Here is a 15,048-nt window from a genome sequence, read left to right as displayed (position 1 = left end):
AGCGTACTGGAAGGAGACAATTACCTCTGTGGCTGTTTCAGGGCAATCAGTGTGTGAGAGGTAGATGGGCTTTTGGCTTTGGAAAAGGCAGTGGTGAGGTCTGTTCCTCCCCATGTGGCAATTCCTGTGCCATGCTGGTGCCAGCTGGCATTGGGCTGATGGGCACTGAACTTCCTTTGCTGCTCGGCCAAAGTGGTTGAAGTTGGCAGTTTTATCAAGGCACCAGGGCACTGTGTGTCTGTGGGCCTCATTTCTTAGGAACCCAGGATGAAAATGATAGCAGGTATATAGATCAGAGGTTTTGTCAGGTAAGAGCTGGGTCTCTAATTTACTGCAGTTTTAATGGGATAGGGAGAAGAACAAGATATACAGTGACCTGGCAGGGAGACATGCAGAGTAGATTAATAGCAGTAGTAATGGTCTGGTAGTTTGTCCCAAATGCAGATCTTGTTAAAGAAGCCCATCATCTTAGAAATCAGAAATAAGTTTTTAAAGACACTAACAAAAGAGCAGGCTAAAATCTTTTGCTGCAAATTCTTTTTGTTAAAATTGTTTTCCTCCCCTGGTAAGATAATTTTATTCTAGAAGTGCCTGTTTTGGCAGGAGGGAAAAGCTGTTTATCAAAAGAGCTAATAAAAGTCATAAACTTGGAAACACTTCCATTCTGTCTGAACCTAAAACTTTTCAGTGAGGTTATAGAAACACTGATTGTTAGAGATATTTGGAGGTCCGCAGTTCAACCTTTTACTCAAAGCACTGTTATCACCAGCTGTAGATCAGGTCAGCTATGAGTTTGTCTAGCCAGGTGTTAAAAAACTCCAAGGATGATGGAGGCTTTTCAGATGTTCTGGGTAGTCTGTCCAGGTGTTGAACTATTATCCTTACTTTTTTCCCAGTGTCCAGGCAGTCCACTGGTGATCATTTGCTTGTGTCAAATCATCTGCTGCAGCCAGAAGTGTTTGACTGGAGACAGGCCAGTGCGTTATCTGTGCACCATGGCTATGAAAGGGATCAGCAGCTTCAGTGTCTGTGAAACAGAGCAGAAAACAGTAACTATTTCTACTGAACACGAGATCTCTTGTATCCTGAAACTCTGTCTAGATCTGAACTCATTCCCACTGCACTCTGCCTCCTGGGGTTACGGGAGGAACCTGTTGTCGATGTCATGCAGAGGAACTGAACAAAAAAAGGTCCAATTGGCTCAGCAAATATCTCTGCAAATTCTTTCCGTGTCAATTTAGGCAAATGCCTTTAACAATTCATTCAATTATGTTAAGCACCCATTAAAGGAATCCTAAGCCCTCCCCGGGGTCATTTTGGTTCTGTGAGATTGTAATTGTTTGAGACTAATCATGATTTCTTCTTTTGCCTTTAGGTGATTCTAATTCTGACAAAGCTGTATGACTACAACCTGGGAAGCATCACAGAGAGCTCTCTTTGGAGGTATGGAGATAAATTGAGTTAATAATTACCACCTTACTTAAATAGGAAAAGCCTGATACAATTCTTTTATTGAATTTAATTGGATTTCTTTAAAAGTGCTGGAAGGTTTCTAGCTAAACCTTCTCTCACTCCTTTCATACTCAAGGACAAAAAGGCTGAAGTCTGACTGTCTTGTTTCAGCTATATAAGGTACTTCTCAGATAGTCTGTCTTTTGATTTCCCCTTTCCCATCTTACTCAGATTGAAATCAGCCAGTTGGTTTGCTTTTGGGACAACTGAACAGCCCAGAGTCCTTGTTTATAATGAAGGATCTCATGGCTGGTCTGCCCAAATGATCCTTATGAAAAGCCAGTGTTGCTGAGACTGGGGAATACACATAGGAATATCAAAGAGTGAGTATTCAACATCTGTTGATTAGAGCTGATGGGATTACTACTAGATAATTGATTTTCACTTGTGTGAACTTAACTGTTGGACCAATTTATAGGGAATGTTTTGATACTTTCATGATTTAAAAGCATATCATGCATTATGTGGTCCAAAGGAAAGAGCTGGGCCGTGAACAATTTGTTAAGGCAGTTATTTGGATTCAATGTGAGCAGATGGTGCCTGTTTTTATTTCTCTGAGAAATTAATCCAAAAGGTGATTCCTCTTTCATGTGTCCCTAGTACTACTTTCATGAGCTGAAAGGGAGGTTTTCTCATGGTTTTCTCTGTGAAACTTTGGTGAGAAACCCAGGAGTTTTGTATGCAGGCCACAGATGAAGGTGGATAGGCTGCTGGCAGAGTAGAAGAAAACTTTGGGTATTTAAAACTAAAACCTCGTGTTAGAATGAACTTATTTTAATAGAATTATATAGGAAAGGGGTTTTCTAAGGGAGAATTTTGGGTCAGAGGTAGAACAAATAAACTTTTTGCTCAGGAGCTGAGTGTGTTTTAATAGAATGATAGAGGAGTGAATTGGCATGAAGTACATGCTGAACTCGGGCTATTTTTTCACCCACTGACCTGAAAAAATAAAACCAAAACCAACCAGACTAAAACCTAAAGAAACACAGAACTTCTAGGATTTATTCTGAGCAGTAACAACAATGCTCCAAAGTATTACTATTTTGTGGGGTTGAATGAGTGGTTTTTCATCCCATTATGGGGAAGCTACTCAGTCTTTCCATTTCATATGCCTTGGTGACTTTCTGTTCCTTTGCCTTTGCTATGGTGTGTGCACACATAAAAGTTCTTTCAGGATTGTGGCTTTGGCAATGTTTTTCTACAGCCAGTTTGTGCTAGACTGTTTAATTTCTCAATAGCTTTGAAAAATATCCATAAATATGAAAAATATTTTCATTATCTCTGACTACCCTAAGTCATTTCACCATAAGAAAAACTCATCTCTCCTTTGTCAGTCATGGCAGAAGCTGTAGCATTTCAGCATGCATAGGCACCTCCTTCCCCATTGCTGACAGTGCTGAAGATCTGCTTATGTGATTCAGGATTGTGTTGAGATACTATTTTCTGACTGAAACTAGGACAGCCACATCAGAGTGGAAAGCACATTTCCTGATGAGAGGTATGAATGCAGCACAAAATTGTGCTGATGACCTTACTCTCTTTTCTGTTTCTGGTTTCTGTGGAGCATTCCACAATGGTGTAAGATTTTGCCCTGATTAAGAAGGGAGGGACTGCGTGGATGTGACTGGAGGATGCAGCAGGTAGCTGGGACCTCAGCAGTGTGGCAGTCCCAGACTGAGGCACTTTCCCTGACCTCAGTCCCAGTGTCAGAATGTGATTGGCAATATAAAAATAGCGTGATTGTTTCCCCTAGTCTGGAATTCTATTAACCAAAATCTGTCCGATAAAAAGTAAAAATATGAGCATTTTATGAAAAATAATTCTCAGTCTGTTTAGCACCAGTAATTACACTCTCCTGATCTTGGTATTCCATTAAATTAGCCTGATTATCATTTTGGGATTTTACAGTTTCTTGATTCTTATATGATCTTCCCTAAGGGTACATCAGCAAGGAAGAAGGAGAAAGTCACACTGCTTTTCCTTTTTATTCTTCCCAGTTTCTATTCCTGCTCTCTTCAGGTCTGCTTCTGAAACTACCAGATGTCAAAATATTAATTGGGATAAACATTCATTAGTCATTTACATCTCTGGTACCTCTGGCAAGCAGAGCTGGAGAGGGACAAGAGGAGAAAACAGGACTTGGAAAGAGATACAAGGAACTGTGCAGCTGCTTTGCAGGTCCCAGGGAGGCTCAAAGCTGAGGGTACGTGCAACTCCCACGTGATGGCTCCAAACAGGCTAGCACCAAGACCACATGGAAATGATTATCACATCTGACACTTCCTTCTAGTATTAAACTAGCATTCATTCTTAAGGTTAAAGTTACCCTCAGCCTTCAGTGTAAGGTGTATGAGGAGCTGAATTATTTTCTTTTTGTTTTGGTATATACCAAAGGATTAATATTCCCTGAGCTGACCTTCTCAATATCTTTTGGAGTGTGATAAAATTTTTAGTACCTGTGACATCTTAGAACAAGGAATTCCATAAATTATTTAAGGAACCACTTGTCTTACTTGGAACCCCTCAGCTTCACTTGGCACATGTCACTTACCAGGACTTGATTGCGTTTGTATGGCCAACCATCCAGAATCCCTGGGAAAGTGCTTTGAACTGGGAAATGCTGGAGAACGAGAATCAACCCATTTCTCTTTGCAGTGCTCCATTATTCCTGGTTGGCCCTTAAGTTTATTTATTTATTCCCAATTGCTCTGGAAGCAGCCAGTGCACCTCCTTGGATTTTCCTCTATCCTGTTCCTGTAAGTAAGCCCGTGCTGGTTGCATTGTGCTCGGTCCTGAGTGTGGCTCTGCTGTTAGATCCCCCCTCACCATGCAGCCCTGCCTTCAGGTCACTGATAAATATGCCTATGAAGATCCCAGGACAGCTTCTCTGTTCTTAATGTGATGGAAAGAAACAATGAGATGGGACATATCTTATTATTCTGTATACCTGAAAGAGGTTATTAGCTGTTGCTCCTCCTGGCTGCTTAAGTGACATGTTAATTTAAATCTCCCTGCTTGTTTGAAAACAAAAATAGGTTTGACAGAAGGGGTGAAACATACCTTGCAATTTATTTCATGCCTCTGGGTTTCATTCTGGGGAATGGAAGAAAACATCATCTCATGTCTGGTTTGCTGTTGGATATCAGGGGTTCTGTTTCTGAAGGATAGAGGGGAAAGGTAGCTCTGCAGATATCCACAACTGAAGAGGAGTCTGTCTTGAAAACATGGCAAAGAAATGCCACTTCTGCCTCCTGTGCTGAGTGCACTCTCAAAAGGGTGATGAGTGATGAGGGGCTATAGAAGCTTGTCACCGACACAAATAATTTATGCAATAGCTGGATCTAAGCACATTTGTCATTCCAGAGTGTGTTTGGGTGATTTAATCAGTCTTACTGATGGGACTGTAACCACCTATAACCCAGCTATGCCATTGCCTACAGGATATGAATGTATCCTCTTTATAAACACATTACTTCCTGCTAGGATTACATTTCTTTATTTCTAAGCCAGTTTAATTGTAGTTGGCTGCAAACTAGCAGGTGGAGATCATCCTTCTGAAACTACTGATGAATTAAAAGACCACAGGTGACAGACATGAAGGGATGAAGTACAGTAAAAGAAAAGAGACAGGGAGAACCTGTGTAATCTTCTAGATTGTTAAGGCTCTGTGTGCACTGAGCTTTGGATGGCAACTGAGCTGCTGCTTCTGTACATGGCAAATGAAATTTTGCATCAGGCTGGGCCTGACTTTAATTATGCTGTTATCCTCTCAGCAGATTTTTTTTCCACAGTTTCATTTGAGAACTTTTTATTTACTTATTTTTTTTTAATAGAAGAGAAACAAAATGGAGGAGGAAAGATTATCTGTCACTGAGCAATTAACTGAGTGTATTGGATTTATTTCTCTTCCTCCTGTAGATATCTCTCAGATCAAAAAGAGGATTAAGCTGTGAGATTTAGGAGAAGATTTTTTTTACCACTGGAGTAAGATAAGCTTACATTTCAAATAAATAAAAATGTCAGAATGGTGTGCTTGTATCCATGAGCTGTAGACAGCTGTGGGAGGACTAATCTTTTCCTGTTTGTGTAAATATGATGCTCTGGAAAGATGTGCATGAGCGACACTTTCCCTTGGGACCATGAGAGGCTGTCAAGCCATGAGTGCTGCCATTCACCTCTTTGCCTTCTTACTGCTCTGTATTTGGTCATAAATGAGTCATTTCCTGGAACTTTGTATAAAAATAGCAGTAATTAAACTTTCCTTTTCAGCCAGAAATTAGGAAGATGTAGAGTCTGCTTAGTGTGAGAGTATTTTAAATTATAATCTGTTGCTGTCTTAGTTCTGGAAGCTATTGATGATAATCTTGACACTCCAGCATTTTGCCTGAACTCTGAACTCTACAGATCAGGAGTGATTGTCACTTCCAACCTCCTCTTCTCTGCTCCTAGTTTCTGCATTAAGGAAGCTTCAGCACATATGTCATAAAGAAATCACAAGGATGCTGAAAAATACTTACATCTCGTGTAGATCTAGATTGAATTTCACATATGTAAAGCAGGGGTTGTTTATAGTTGCTATTTTTTTTCATTCTTGGAAAGCTGAAAATGGATCTGTTTCTAGCTCTGTTTTTAGCTTTTACATGGCCTTTTTATTTAACCTTGAACTGCTGTTTTAACCCCTCCATCAGTTTACTTACACTTTCTTTCCACCACCACCACTGCACATCATGCTGCAACTCTATCCTTTCAAGAAGGGAATTTGGGTTGTAATCCAGAGAAGAGCCAGAGTTGACCCCAGCTCTGTGGCTATAAATACTACAGGTGTTTTGAAGCCTCCCATGTTGATGTTTCTGCATGCAGTTTCCTGACTCCTTGCCCTCTCTGCAGATCAAAACTATAGCCACCCAGAGCTGTGGATGTCTTTGTGGAGATTTTCTTCTCTGGACTAGAGAGATTTTGCAACAGGCAACTTGAAAGTTTATTTGTTGTTTGTATCTGCTTACTTCCTTTAAGAGGAATTTTTAGGTTATGTCTGTTATTGTATTCATTGTTCTCCTAGACCTTTTATGCAGGCTCTTCTGTTTTGCAGATTGATTGTTTTCAGCTCACATTTATCTTCTACCTGTTAAGCCACACTAATAAGGTCATAATGTGTGGCTTAGTGACACAGCGTGGTCTGCAACAGCAGATTAGGGTCTTTTAGCTGAAGTAGGTAGGAGAAGCAAATCCATATGAGAGGAGCTGAAAAAGTGAGGGGAAGGAAAGTCTCATTAAGCACATTTTAGACAGCAGTTTTGTGGGAAAAAGGAACTATAAAAGGACTATTTGAAAGGCTTTTATCTATAAATATGGTGTCCCAGTTCCTTAGTGTAAGTCACTTTTCTTAAATGAAAATCAGAGCTTGATAAATGCTGCTACATTATCTCCCAGGAGCCTTTAGTGAAATTGTAACAATGACATTTCCTTGTGTCTTTGGGTTTAATCCTTTTTTCATTTTCTCCCCTGCAAACGTGGGAGCCTCTGGCTGGTCTGGATGCTGGAGGGTGTCTGGGGGAGGGGAGAATGGGTTTGCACACTCAGCTGTTCATGTAGGAAGAAGCATCTTTCTGTGGTTTGATCACAGTGGGAGATCTGCTTGCCCTGCAAGTGGGCTTAGAACATGGATTTTTATGCCCTGTGTGTGGAGCTCAGTGCAGCCTTTTTCCTGTGTGTGGGGACACTCTGTTCAGCCATCAGGACCCCTAGGGACCTAACAGTTTCTATAGCAATCAATTTTTGTACCTAAGAGGGCTCATTTTACCCTGGTGACTAACAGTAATAAAAACTTCTAGCAGTCAACTCTTCTACTTGGCTGCCAAAGTTTCCTTGGATGTTCTTTTTATTATCAAAACCAGCTCAAATAAAGATGAAGGGTGGGGAGGGGCAACTACCAACCAATCAAAAAAAGGTGCACCCCACCCCTCCCCTCCCCAAAGGACCTACCTAGGAAACAACCCAGAGCAGATGCTTAGTTTAGCAGGAAACTTAAGTTTTATTGAATTTTACCAGTTTTACATTCCCTAAAGAATAAGGGCTAATAAAAACCATTTTGTAGCATATCGTGTGTTTGTCTAATCAATCTCATGTAAGTTCTGCCTTGACTTATCTTGAGGAGTCATACCCTGATATTATGAAGGATCAGATTTGGTTGAGGATTTAGTGATGTGCTTCTCACTCCCTGGTCTGTGAGGATAAAATACGCAGCACTAATGATGATGTAAATTTATTAAGCCTATTAAAAATGTGTTCTCTGTTGCAGCCAGTCATGAAATGTAGGAGTGTTATCAAGTAAATCAGAAAGAATCCAAATCCATTTTCTGCATGAAAGAAACATGTAAATCAAGATAATGAATATTAATCCTGACATATATTAGCAATATACTGTAAATAACAAATGCACCACGTTCATGCCACTTTGAAGGCACACACTGTTTCAACGTGCTTTGTCATTCTAACTCTGCAAATTAGATTATGAACTTCCATATCTGCTTCCTAGGCTGTACCTGTTTGCTCAAATGATGTTGGCAAGACATAACAGAAATATCTCTGGTTCTGGTCCACAGGGTTCATCTGCTGTGGCTGTGTAATAACTGCAGACAAGCCAGACCAGAGCTGATGTCTAAGGGGAAAGACAAACCACACAGTATTTACCAGTTCATAAACAAACTAAAACACCCTTTGTGTTCTGATATTTCTGTTCCTGCCAGATCTATGCAGTCATTTTGCAGAGCTGGGTAAAACTGTACTACTCTCTTCAGAGGGATATATCCACTACTAATCACCAAAAGGAACAAGTAAATTTGGGGCTGAGCTTGGTCTAACAGTTGAAATCACCAACTTGAGATTGGAACTTCAAGGTTTTCAGATCCAGGTCCCAAGTATTTTTGCATCTGCACCTCAGGAACTATCCAGGCAAACAGTCAAAGCTTATTGTTACTGCAGAAAGACATATGGCATGTGTCATTAGGTCTTTCTTGGAGGACTTAGTGAAGCACCTGGAAAAGATGTGCTGTAAAAGTGTATATTTAAATATGTATTAATGGTATTTTTGTTGTGCAGCATAAACTGACTGACGTTTACACTGAAACATAGTGGCTTGCTTGGAACTATCCTTTTTTTCTGCTTTCTCTAACTTACCAAATAATAATTGGTCAAAATGGAAAAGGACAAATAAAGCTCTCAATCAGTCAGCTCAGGCCTTCAGTAACAATAGCAAAGCTGGCTTTTGAGTGTGATCCTGTCAGTGGTTCCTGTGCCAGTGGCTGCTGTGCTTGTGGGGTGGGGTAAAGTATAAAGTAGCAGAGGAAGATGTATCCTCCTGATTATGAATATCACTTGTCATGTGCTCTAAACTGATTCTGTGCTTTGCCAGTGGGAGGTAAAAAGCCAGCTATCCTTACCTTTCACCCACTATTTCCCCCTATCTCCCAAATGAATTTCTTCTGCAAGGAAGTTGTGTGAATTTCCCTAGCATGCGCTGTAGTGTGTGCTGTGTAGTTGGGTGTGAAGATAAAATCTCTTTTCAATGATCCTGCAATCTAGATAGGTGGGAGTATATATGAGAGATGCTGAGTTGAAAAGGAACAGAAATTCAGGAACACCACATGTATTGTGCATTAAATGACTTCATGAGGAGATAGAGACTGATATCTGATCTTTCTCCAAGGCAAATTTCCTGCTGAAAGTGTGTTGTTTGTTTAACTAATGCACTTTTACTGCTGTATTTTATGGCTATGTACATATCTGGGTAGGTGTTCCCATTAATTTTCTTCTGGTTTTCCTTCAAGGCTGAGCTGCTGGAGTTGGGAGGTTGCTCAGAATCTCAGCTTTTGTGTGGTAGGAGAAAGCCCCACTTCCTGATTTCCACATGGTGAAGAGAGAATTGAATAGCTTCAATTGCTGTACAGATGGGAAAGCCCAAACACAGATTCTCCACACTTGATTCCTGAGAGCTTTTTTCTTAATTGCTTGAAGTATCTTAGCTGTGAAGATAAGTTAGGATAGGATGGAAGTGGAATAAAAATGCAGAGTGTTCCTCAATGAACTGAGCATGTATGTACCTCTTTGTCATACCAAAGGCTACAGTTCAGCTCTGGTCAGGCCAAGCAGAATTTTGAGACTGGCTTTCCTGAAAACCAGCTGAATGCTGGCCATTGGCTTATATGATAACACAGTTCAGCAGTAAAAAAAAACAACAAAAATACCCCAAACAGTTTTTTTTACTGAACTTTTGTTAGTGTTGACTTTTGATAAAATTAGAGAATTTTTTTCTCTTTCATAGTTGTAATGCTACAAAGATGTTCTCTCTCCTATGGCAGTAGAACAAAGCAGACACCCTTTCAGAGTTAATGGGGAACTGTGTATTTCCCATATAGTAGGGAGAAACAAAACTGAGTGGAAAGGACAGGTACTGAAGAGATGGCAGATTCCTTGTCACTCATTAATAGCTGCCAATCTTCCCCAGCAGGCCCTGACTGCTTGTCTTGAGCTGCTGAGAGATTTTTTTAAGCTTCTGGTTTTATAATCTGCACAGCACTCAGCTGCCACTCTGATGGGCCCTGTAACCTCTGGGGAAAAAGGGATGCAGTCAAAATCAGACCAGCATTGTGTTTTTATATTTGGATAGCCTGAAAAGGAAATAGGAGGCCAGAACAACTGTTTAATTACCCTTCTGTAATACAACAAGATAAAGGAATTTTTAGGCAGCTCTAAGCTCCCATTCTGCTTTACCAACAAGTCACTGTTTTCTTGCTGATAGTACAAGTGTTTACATTGTCTGCTCCAAAAGATCGATTTAAGAGGCTGGAAACCACACATTTTTAGTCTCCTTTATTTCTCCAGTGTTTAAAGCTGTGGAATGAGAAGGACAGCTCTGAGTCCTGGCCTTCCTACATCCAGCTTTAGGCAAGCTTCTTCACCCCTGCATTTGTGGGTAGGGGGGTTACCTGCCCATCTACTGTACCTGAGCTGAGGGTTTTGGGTTAAACTGGTTAATTAAATCCAGTCTTGGAAGAGTGAGAGTGGAGAAACCTACATAAACCTAAAGTCTCTATCCATGACTGAAGCCTAACAGAGATTTGATCTATGCTTTACCAAGCCAGATGTCTGATACATTGCCTAACAAAACCATGAGAAACTCTTGTGTGCCTTTGCAGGCAGGGTGGATTGTCATCCTTGAGTCAACGTGTGATGCTGTTAGTTTGGATTTTGCCTGAATAGAGGCTAATCCATGCAGAAGAATAACAAATGAGAACCAAGCCCATTTCTTTTAAACCCCTTCCAAGGAGATTAACCACCACAGAAGATGTTTTATGACCATGGACTCTGTGACATTGCTGGGAAAAACACTGGAGGTAGCAGCAACATGAAATTTTAATTTTCTTTATGAAGAGATGGAAAAAGCTTCTTTACCTAATTGTATTTGTAACTTTTCATCTCCTCTGTTAGAGTGTTTTCTATGAGGTGAGGGAGGCAGAACTAGAGTCTTTTCCTCCTTACTCCATGGTAGGGCTGCCTAAGTGAAAGCAATGCCATTCTGTGGAGTAGGTAAGGATGAATTTTTTGCACAGTTCTTCCTCAAAATGAGTTTTCCTTGGTAGAGTTTTCAAGAGGGTGTCTGATTTTTTCCTAGCCTGCCTCCAGCAGTGCCCAATAAATAACAGCTATTACCAGTATTAAACTTTCTATAAGAAACCTACTACCTTTGAGATAACTTTTCTTTCTGTGCTGCTGCAGCGATCAGCTTATGCCCCAAAACATGAGCTTTGATGACTTGCCATGTGACATCATTATCTAGTTAAAAATGTAAGTTACCTCAATTATAGACTGTTGGCCCTTTGCAGTGAGCGCATCTGTGGCTTGCAGGGACTGTGACCTCCTTTGGCTGTGAGCAGTGTGTGCTGACTACAGGCATTGTGGAAATATAATTTCTCTTCACTTCCCTGCCAATGCTCGAGTGACGATGTGTTCTCTTGTTATGAGGCAGCATAAAATTTAGAGGCTAGTCACGGTGAAGGTAGTAAGAAAGAAACTCAGAGACCTCAGTAAATTTTCCTTCTAAGTGTTCCCTTTTCAAAGGTAAATGGTCTTATTCTTTGTAATTTCTCCCTGTATGTTAACAGCTTTCACAGCGCTAACTCTTTTGTAAGAAAAGCACATTACAATCCCAGTTGACTTTATCTCTGGTAAAGGAGCCAAAGAAGGAAGAAGCAGCCAATATGCTTTCTTAAATTTTTTCATTACAGTCCACCAGCTACTCAGCACACATGTATTGTAAATTCAAGATGTGGATGTTACTCAAAGAAGCAACTGTGATGTCATGAGTGTTTTAATAGCCTATTATTTATTTCCCTAAGTGCTTTATTAAGATGATGCACAACAGCATTTGGAAGCCAAATGCTGCCTTAAGAGAGACTTGGAGGAGTTATTTTCAATCTCCTGACTTTTCTTCCTCAACACAGTAATTTGTTTGATAGGAGCAAAAGGGCCCTGGATTCAGAACAGGGATTCTACTTCTTATTTAGTGTTTCTTTGTGCGTTAATCAGCCCAGTTTGTGATCTGAGTGAGCAGGAGTATGAATGAACTTACTGTGATATGAGAGAGCTGCATGATTCAGAGAACAGGATACTGGCTGGGGTTCTGTTGCTGTATGAGTTTGTGGCTGTTTGATTGTGAAATATTTGGTTAGGCATAATCAAGAATCAGCAAATTCATGAGAACCAGAAGTCACGTGCAAGGAATCCTCTCCTGGCAAGGTATTTCTGATGACATTCAGGAATGTTTTCTGTAGGTGCAGTGATTTAAGGCCTCTTTGCCATTAGTCTGGTTATAAATCTGGTATAATTTCCAAGTTTTGAGACGGGCGAGGTAGTGAATCAAAATGAGACCTTAGGTAGTCACAGTGGGCAAATGGATGGCTCAGTAAGCTGAGATCACTTGAAAAGATGTATTTTAGTTCAACAAAGAATAACAGTAGGACAAGGGCTGAAGGTTGAACTTACAGGAGGACTGTGTAATATCTACTTACAGCATGGAGAAAGACTGGACAGTGTGTAACAGGCAATAAACTGGACTTCATGTCCCATTGTGGAGGACCAAAATGCATTGATCTGATCAATGACTGTCAGCTGAGGAGCCAGGAGCTGAATTTTTTAAGAAATTAGAACTTTGAAATGTTTAAGATACTGACTTGGCATGTAAAGATTTTTAAGACAGCATACAAATTTCAATAAAACTCTTCCCAAGATGGGATTTCTGGGCAAAAATTAAAGTGAGTAACTGAAATGTCGATTTGAATTAAAGAGTAGACATAAAATTAAACAGACTAGAAACATTCTTCTAAGGTCATGGAAACAAATGCAATTGCATGAAATTGCAACTGAACCAAGTTTGGTGTCTGTTTATTAGAATAGTGACTTGTGAGGTAAAACGAAGGGAAGAAGATCCAAGTGGTGGAATAAGGTGGCCAAATGATTATGCAGAATAGGTAAAGGATGACAAATACCGATGAGAGATATGGGGGGGAGAAGAGGAAATCTGATTTTTGGAACAAAGAAGAGTAAGACATTGTTAAGATGAGAAGGGCTGTGTGAGAAGTCAGCCCTTCTGCTTGTAGAAGCTGACCTGAGTTAAACAGCACCACTTTCCAGGAATTACTTCTGGTCAGTGATATAAAAGCAGCATCACCCTTCTTGTTAGGCTTTTCTCCTTACTATTGATATTACTGTGATGGCTACTATTACCACTTAGCTTTTTAGCATCATTAAAATGCAAAATAAACAGAAAAGGTGGGTGAAAATACAGTTAGTGTAGCTGTAAAATCTATTCAGTCTATGTCCCATTACAAAATGATGTTCAGTATTGTAATAAGTAGAAATTCATTCTGCAGGCTCTCTATTAGCATAATCATAAAAACACTGGTCTTGGGAGTTGGCTTCTCCTACATTCAGTTGCTGTTTTTTTTGTTTCAGAAGAAACATGCTGAGTCAATTGGTTTAGAAAGAAGATGTAATAAAGCTCTCAGAGTAAACAGGGCTTGTTAATTTGCAGAATTTCTGTTGAAATTGCATGAACAGAACATGTATAGAAATATAATAGCCTCATTTATATTTGTGGATTATCTCTAATGCACAGTAACTCCTGAAATGCTGATCAGTGCTGTACAAGAAAGGGGAAAAAAATGTGGTTTTCAGCTTGGTTTTAAAGAAAATGAAAGATCTGGAGTTATTATGCAGAGAAGGCTCATGTTGCAATTTACCCTCAAACCAAATCCATAATCCATTCATTTAACTGAGGGAATGTGTTCAGGCTATTTACTTGTGCTATAGTAACTATCACTCTAGCCTTTTTTATTAAAAATAATTCCATCAAGTCATTAAGAATTGATCATTGAACAAAGAAGATCCACTGCAGTTGTACCCAGGGCTGTTTTGGATTGAACCAAAGATCCACTTGACCCAGTATTGTCACCATGAACCTGCAGCAGGTAAAGATGACAAGAGTATAAGAACTAGGCCAAGCCATGTGTGTTACTTTTTTGATGTAGCCTTTCAGCTAATTCTGACTTCTGCCTCCACCGCTTTGTAAAACAGCAGAAGTGTTTAGTGGAGGTATTTAGTAGCCCTTGGCAGGCGTATCTGTGAGGTTTATTTGCTGTTTTCAGAATGCATCCATCATTTGAACAATACAATAGTTGGGTATCCAGGAGGATGGGTAGCTGAAAAGCACCAGGTGGTTGTTGGCCTCTGTCAGCTGCAGAGACCTCAATTAGTGCTTGAGAAGGAAGAGGTTTTTCTGTGCCTTTAGCTATCCAGTTTCTTTTTCCTACATCTCTTTAGATTTTTGACATCTTACTGTGTGATGAAGGCAAACTCACCCAGCTCTTTTTTATCTTCTAAATGAACTGGCCACTCAGCATGTTGGAGACTGAAAGTGACAAAGTAGTAAATGACACGAAATTTCACTTGTGTGTAGCCTTTAGGGCAAGGAGCTTCATAGAGCAGCTGGAGCACAGAGTGTTCTTGAGTTCTATTGGTTGCTCTTTAAGCACTGCTTTATCCTTTTAATGAATAAAGAAAGTAAAAAGGGAAACTTCAGAAAGCTCCATTCAGAAGTTAAGAAAAATCCTGGCCCCTCAGTAAAATCATCCTTTTCTATGTTTGTATCGTGCTTCTTACTAGAGAATGGAACTATGGAAGATTAAAGTAGAGATGGTTTTTGATGATCTTCACCTCTGTATTGCTTGCAGGCTGGACAGATTGTCTCTACCACCTCAGAAATATTCTTCTCTTCAGAGAAGTGGCAACAACCTTGACTTTCTTGACTTTCAAGACCCAGCTGCTTGTAAAGTCATGAAAAACATTGGTTACTCCTATTCAATTGGTGGGCCTAAACCCACAGTGGGGCATTCTTGGCTTCTTAGTTGAATTTTCTGAAAGAATTTGGTGGCTTCTCTACCTCTTCTGGTTGAATGTGATGTAGAGAATTGAATCTACCTT

The 15,048-nt window shown here is 40.1% G+C and overlaps 1 protein-coding gene across 3 annotated transcripts in view; it reads left to right on the top strand.

Moving 5' to 3' along the window:
• The window catches only part of LOC102104334 (VPS10 domain-containing receptor SorCS1), a 261,124-nt gene that overhangs the window by 82,187 nt on the left and 163,889 nt on the right, over positions 1 to 15,048 (top strand). For all 3 annotated transcript variants that reach the window (XM_005520882.3, XM_088059513.1, XM_088059512.1), the window contains one exon: positions 1,376 to 1,443. In XM_005520882.3, coding sequence (XP_005520939.2) covers positions 1,376 to 1,443 — 68 coding nt within the window. The remainder of the gene's footprint in view (positions 1 to 1,375; positions 1,444 to 15,048) is intronic.

This window comes from Pseudopodoces humilis, chromosome 9 (genome assembly GCF_049639895.1).
Source record: "Pseudopodoces humilis isolate 2021_Gansu_Grassland_sample_001 chromosome 9, ASM4963989v1, whole genome shotgun sequence".
NCBI lineage: Eukaryota > Metazoa > Chordata > Aves > Passeriformes > Paridae > Pseudopodoces > Pseudopodoces humilis.
Note: the sequence above shows the minus strand (reverse complement) of the source record. Positions and strands in the feature narration are given on the sequence as shown.